Consider the following 7404-nt stretch of genomic DNA (forward strand, 5'->3'; position numbering starts at 1 on the left):
ATTAAAACTCACCCGAGGATATTTTGACCTGCGCTGTGTTTGTTGTTGGTCGGAAAAGGGCGAGGACACGCAAATATACCGAGCTGGTAAATTTTCAGCAGTATTATTTGAGGACTTGGAGAGAACTAGTTAGCTAATTAGCGTTAAATAATAAGGGTGTTATGTTCTGGAGCTGTATCACAGAGCATAAATAAATAATGTTGCTACAGCGGTATACAACACACATAAATACTTCAGACATATATGTGTGTGTGTGTGTGTGTATATATATATATATATATATATATATATATATATATATATATATATATATATATATATATATATATATATATTAGTGTGGTGGTATTGTACGGTTTAGCACGGTTAGCTTGTAAGGCCTTGGATTAACTGTGAGCTAAATTAGCTGACTGTGTAGCCTTGTAGCTAGCTTTATATTTGTCCTTATTTAGGAAGTATTTGTTACTGGGTCGCGCTGAGTGTCGAAAACAATAGCTGTGTAGCTAACGTGATTAGAGGAAAGGGTCGATAGCTAACTAATACACCGAGCTACAGATTAGCATGTTCCCACAGAAGGGAGGTTCTTCTGAGCGTTTCCGTGTGACTTGGCACATAATATTGACCCTTCGCCTAGATACACGTGTCAGCCTGCCGGCCGAGGGACCATACCGGAAGTGCTGGAGTTTTCAGTGATTCATACCAAACCAGACTCACTAATGCGGCCTCGCCGGTTTCACTGTACATTCAAGTGGATTAATCACAGTTTCTAAAATATTGCTTCTCTATTTTTAACCTTTATTTCAGGTCCCACGGTGAGAGAAGTCCAAATATATTCTTAGTTATTAGTTTCCACACAGGACGCCTCAGCAATGTCGTTTATATTTGACTGGATCTACAAAGGCTTTAGCGGCGTGCTACAATTTCTCGGTAAGTTTATATCTTTACTTTATTAATTAAACTAAACTAACATACAGCTGGGTGAAAAATGCTTAGACACCCTTTAAACAAAATGAAGAAACCCATCTGTAGTAACAAGGCATTTAGTTTATTATTAAGTTTGAAGCGTCCATTCCTCATTATCACAAACAACAAAGTGCTCAAATAATGTGAGATAAGATAAAAAGCCTAATAATAAAAGTAAGGTCAGTTAAGTAAATATTTATAGTCAGGGTGGCTAAAATGTAACTAATGCTTTTCTACAATACACATTGTGTACGAGTTATTTTAATTTCAGATTAGTTTGTTAAAATTGTTTGCAGAAATATCAAATGAAATTGATATATTCTTGAAGGGAAAAGATTGATACAAAAAAGGGGTTTTAACATCGAATAGCTAACTTGTTGCACTGAGTATTAACAAACTAGTATAGGCACTGATACTTGCCAATTCCTGCGATATTCAGAAAAGTGTATCACATTAAATTGATATAAAGATCTAATCATATCTGTATCGTACAGTCCGTTCTTTGACCTTTGAACTGTGTTTGTCGAAGCAGCTTTTAGATCCTCGTAGTTGCAATATTCCTAAGTCTGTTTTGATATTTGTTTGAACTCAAACTGTTGTTCGATCTTTGCTCATTTGTTCATGACATGAATTGGGCTCCAAAAGTCTGAGAGTACTTACTAAGCACTTAACATTGTTAGTATCGCAAAATTTGCTTACATTTAAATACGGACCTAGAAATTGTGTAGAATCTTTGGTATTAAATATTTTAAATGTAAAAAAAAATTCCAGATTTTCAGTGTAGTCTCAGACTTTTGGACGTTTTTGTTTTTGTGTAATTTCACCTTTAAATCAAGTCTAAAGTCCAAGACGGCCATGCCAAAATACTGAATTCTTTTTGACTTTTAGTTCATTTGAAACAGTGGTGTTGTTTTTTATTATTATTATTTGTTGTGCCTTATCTCATTTGTAACATTTTAGTGTGTCTAAATAAATTACCAACACGATGTGCATTTAGCTTTGTGTCATCCAGAAACCATGGGGCATGCAAACTTTTCCACTCCACCGTATGTTTATTACAGTTCGTGTTGGGTGTTGTGTTTATGATATTTCTACACACTAGATCAGTCTAAGGAGGCAGTGTCATAACATGAAGCATTTTTGTTTTCTTTCTTTAATTGGCAGGTCTGTACAAGAAATCTGGGAAGCTTGTGTTCCTGGGCTTGGACAATGCCGGAAAAACGACTTTACTCCACATGCTGAAAGACGACAGACTGGGACAACATGTGCCTACACTACATCCTAGTGAGTCTCCTTTCTCACCACGTAAACACGTCACCTGAATGTCTTTCAAATAATGTCCATTACTGATCTGAGTTTGTCTCTTTAGCCTCAGAAGAGCTGACAATTGCTGGAATGACTTTCACCACGTTCGATCTTGGTGGACATTTACAAGGTTAGACTTATTTTAGTGTAAATATACTGTACTCTACTGACATTAAAACTGTTCTAATTAAGCATACTGAAATTGAAGCCACTCAGACAAAGCTTTTTTGCATCAGTCTCATGTTATTGTGCTGATCTTCCTGCAGCCAGGAGAGTATGGAAGAACTACCTCCCAGCTGTGAACGGGATCGTCTTTCTCGTCGATTGTGCAGATTATCAGCGTCTTCTTGAGTCCAAGATTGAGCTCGATGTGAGTTTTTACACCTATTCGTGTTATTTATCATTTTATCTTTTTAGGACACAGTTTGAATGTTTCAAACTAACCTTAATCTTTGTCGCATGCCCAGGCGTTGCTGTCAGATGAGACCATATCGAATGTGCCGGTCTTGGTGTTGGGGAATAAAATCGATCGACCGGAAGCAGTGAGTGAAGACAAGCTACGGGAGCTCTTTGCTCTTAATGGACAGACCACTGGGAAGGTCAGACTCTGACACATGCATACATAGTCTCTCACTTTTTTTCCCTCCATATTTTGTAAACGGGGTTATATGGAGGTTACTCTGCATTCACACTAACAAAGATCAGGCAGTTGTTTATTTCCTGTGTAATTATACCCTGCAGCTGGACGTGGCACAGCTGCAGGGCATAAAGGATGCACTAAAGCGAAAAATTTCAAATGATTGGCTCAAGTAATGTTCTGTCTAGCAGAGGTTTTCCAGTGTCCCCTGAAATCACTGTGCCCAGTGCTTTAGTTCCTACTTTTGTTTCACAGTATTTGATTCTCAAAAACGGAAATGTCCACTTTCCCTTTTTCCTATTGTTTTACTACAGATAGAACATAACTTTCACACAACCCTGAAGTTGATTGTTTTCCAATAATCAGTCCATACAGGATTTTGCAGCATTTTTTTTTTTGTTGTTGAGATTTTTGTGGCTAAAAGTGCTTAATTTTCTGCTGCTTTTTTCAAAATTTATGATGCTTTTTTTGTGCTTTTTTGCGGAAAACTGAAAAATTGTTTTGCATGTCCTGATGTTGGTTGGTAAATGAGACCTTTTTAACTGTTCGACGCACGTGAATCAAAGAGGGCTTTAGCTGAATATGCGTTCTGGTGTCACATGCAGTAATTTTGAAAAATTTCAAGCTCCTCCGAATATTGCAGCGATTGTTTAATTTTGCATTAATTTCTGCGATCAAAAAAACGCAAAATCCTGGAGGGACCGAATAACAGACCTGACGTGGCCTGAAGCCTGACGAAGTGTTCCTCGTTTACCACAGAAATGTGGCAACACTAAAGAAGTCATGTTTTGTTTTATTTTTTTTTATATATGTATAAACAGAAGAGACAACCTCATCATATCAACAGTTTCACATTGTTTTTTTTCTTTCTTTGTTTATTACAAGCCATTGATTATGTGGCATGTCTGCCATATAGGTCCTTGTGAATTAGCTGTTACTATAGAAATGATAACCTATTAGATGGAGCATTTTAACCCTCCTATTATGTTATGGGTCAATTTGACCCATTTCCACATTTGAAATGTCAAATACTGGTTAATCTCTATTTTTCATATATGACCTCATTTAGGGTCATGAACTTAGGCAAATATTTCTTCTTATGGCTTATCTTGGACAAGCCATAAGAAAGGTTTACTCTTTTAAGCTGTTCTTTGTGTGTATTTAAACAGTGGAAGTCACTTTGACTCATAACACACAATGGATGTGTGTCCATAATAAGAGGTTTAATATAAACCTGTGATTTTGCCTTGTAACCAGAACTGCTGTTATAGAAGACACTTCTGATCAAGTTTATCTGACAGTAATATATAATATACACACACAAACACGTGAAACATTCAGACAGCCACTGGAAGCAACATTAGCAGCTTGTCACTTGCTCATGTGAATGCAGGGTCAAGATCATATATATTCTTATACTCTCACTTTTGGTCTAATTACACAGTACTGTTGGTAGATCTGCAGTTTATGAATTTGCACATGTAATTATTGAACACTGAAGACTGTACAATAAAATGTGCATGTGTGTTCTATTTGTTCAGTCTAACTGTATTTGTGTATTTTTCTGCTCCAGATGTAGCTCAGTATAAGAAACAGGTGGAATGTGGTGTGAGTGTGATATTCATCCCGAGTGTTCTGTTTTTCAGGGAATCGTGTCGTTGAAGGAGCTGAATGCACGGCCATTAGAAGTCTTCATGTGCAGTGTGCTAAAGAAACAGGGCTACGGGGAAGGGTTCCGGTGGCTCTCGCAGTACATTGATTGAGTTAACGGAGGTTTCTGCTCGAAAGGACTCCTACCTCTGAGTGATGAACGTTAAAAAGAGAGAGACTGAGACTGTGATAAAGGACTAAGGAAGAACATGGTGTATTAGCATGAGAAATAGTTTTTAAAAACTAACACACACACACAACATTCCGGTCACCTGGAACATTCCATCCAAATTATGATTTTAAGTTATGTTGTCTGAAGACATTTACAGTATTAAAGTATTTAACAGACATTGTGGGCCTGATAGCTATTCATGTCACATACATACACACAGAATTAGGCTGTATATAAGCATAAAGACGGCACTGCTACTACATATTACACAGATGAACCTCATCCCTGAACTATTAAAATGACGAAATACAAATTACAGCATCTCAAGTACACCCACTGGTTCTGTATTTCATAAGTAACATTAATACATGAACATATTTTGTATTAAACATTATAATTTCTGCTCCACATGAATAGTCTGTGTGTGAAATGGAAGCTTTTTCTTTTTCCAATGAGCTTTTCCATCACAAAAACTTACGTATTTTCCATCCTGCATATTGCCCTTTTGACGTGACTCACACAGTAACCTGTCGTGTGATCTAAACACAGTGATAAGATCAGCTTCTCAAATATCTTGTTAATCAGTACATGTTTATCTTTCTCTTAGATCTTATAAAATCATATATTCTGGTATATAATGTCTTTTTGTAGATGGTCCTATTTTGTTGTAACACATCAGCGTTAGCAGGTTCTTCACAGGCTGCAGGTATTTTATGAATATCTGCTGATAGGAGAGTATATGCAGCGGTGAGTAGCGCATGAATGTGACTGGCATCTCGTTTTATTTTGCACACAATTATTGTACATGGCAATCTATATGTCTTTACAGTTTATAACCTTGAACGGAATTCACCGGTATTTAAAATAATTAATTGTGTAAAAAATTTCATCTATAAATATTTTGAACAATCAGATTGCGTTTTGTGTTTTGATACCATCTCAGCTACCGGTTCGCTACTGAAATGTGCACATGATAACCTGAACACAGGAACCTGTGCATTAAAATCTCAAAATCAACAGAGTATTAAGATTAAGCATTAAAGATTTGTGTTGCTGCTTTAATAAAGAATGAGTCGATGGTTATGCCACTGGCAAAGTGTTGTACAAAGCATTTGGCAGAGCTATTCAGGTGAAATATGACATTTACAGTGAAATAAGCTTTCTGAACAATAAATTAGTTGCATGTGTTGTTTTTAACTCCTACTTGGTTATGATTTTCCTCACCTTGAAGGAAAAACCAACTTGAACATCTTAATGACATAATTATCATATGATCTTCAATTATGTATGAAATTCAACATGAACCACAATGCCGTTCAGATATGTTTTTAGACCGATGCAGCAGTGCTTTAATCCCTTAGTCTGTCAACTCTTTCACCTCCTCATATGTACACTCTGCTCAAACCGATCAGGTTATGAAGCTTTGTGTTAATACTGTCATCAACACCATCGTGCTCGTCATCTTCTAGATCGCTAACCTGCCGAGCTGAGTCTCCAGAACTTGGTGCAGTTGTCTCGTGTTGCTGTGTTGCGTTCTGAAACTTTAGGTCTAACATTTGTTGTCTCCACTATTTTTACATTGGATTTCTCATGAATATTATGTCCTATTTGTCAGAAGTATTTTGTCCTCTATTAAACACCATTGTAAGTACTCTAGCAATGTCCCATTGAGATATCGGAGCAGCACACAGCTGCTAATGTCTTACACGAACATTGAAAATACAGCACCAATCAACAAATTAGCACCAGAATCGCTAAATATTTCAATATAAACATATTTAATGTGTTTCAGGTGGACTTTTCCCTTAATAACAGTGCCAGCCCTGATGGGTAAGGATCCTTGAAGTAGTTCCTGCCTATTTTTGCCCACTCTTTCATTGACAGGATGCATTCATGAAGCCTATGTTGGTGTTTCACCTGCTGTCCCATTAAATTTTCTCTGGGATTGAAGTGTGGTGATTTTGCAGACCAAACTGTCCAAATGTTTCATTGTGGTGATATGTAGTTTTCATCCTGGAACAAAGGCACGAAATGCGACCTCAGACTCTGACCAACAGCTGAATATCCAGTTTAATCTAGTACTATAATGTGGTGCTAATGGTAGAATTCAATACCTTTGATAGTGCATCTGAAACCAGGTATCACACTAAAGAATGGGTTTTCAACTCCAGTCTTGTGGATCCACTGTGTGGTGTTAAGAAAAAAAATCTCATTTCATTTGAAAGGCTATTGGCAAAAAAAAAATCTATCACAGTCTGAAACTACTGGAATATTTCTAACTGCCAAACCAAACACCAGTCTACATAACGCTATTAAAATGGCAGTATTATCGAGCAACACCAGCAGCTTCTTTTCCTGTTGTCCCCCAGCGTCAAACTCTTTTTGTCTCACCACTATTCACGCCCAACATACTCTCCATGCCACTTGCATGCTGTTAGAACAAAGCAATTTGGTCATTTTCACAGCTCAAATACCCAAGAGAAAAAACTAGTGAGTCCTTGAGTTCAGGAAGAACCAGAAAGACCACATTTCATCAGCTCATTGTGACGCAGTACAAAGTACATCACATAATCTCTTTTAACCTGCAGGAAAATCTAATCTTAAACCACTGACATGATTCTTTACACTTATTCTTTGTCATTTATCAGCACATGTAGACAACAAATTGAATTTGTGG

At 36.9% G+C, this 7404-nt stretch overlaps 1 protein-coding gene across 1 annotated transcript; it reads left to right on the plus strand.

The window, feature by feature from the left end:
• Positions 1-54: 54 nt before the first annotated feature.
• Positions 55-4905, plus strand: sar1aa (secretion associated, Ras related GTPase 1Aa). The gene is given in 7 exon segments (NM_001200563.2): positions 55-86; positions 805-927; positions 2128-2247; positions 2333-2398; positions 2535-2638; positions 2736-2867; positions 4552-4905. Coding segments are annotated over 6 exon segments (597 nt in total). The 5' UTR covers positions 55-86; positions 805-869; the 3' UTR covers positions 4669-4905.
• Positions 4906-7404: the final 2499 nt, after the last annotated feature.

The sequence above is a fragment of the Ictalurus punctatus genome, chromosome 13, assembly GCF_001660625.3.
Source record: "Ictalurus punctatus breed USDA103 chromosome 13, Coco_2.0, whole genome shotgun sequence".
Classification (NCBI taxonomy): Eukaryota; Metazoa; Chordata; class Actinopteri; order Siluriformes; family Ictaluridae; genus Ictalurus; species Ictalurus punctatus.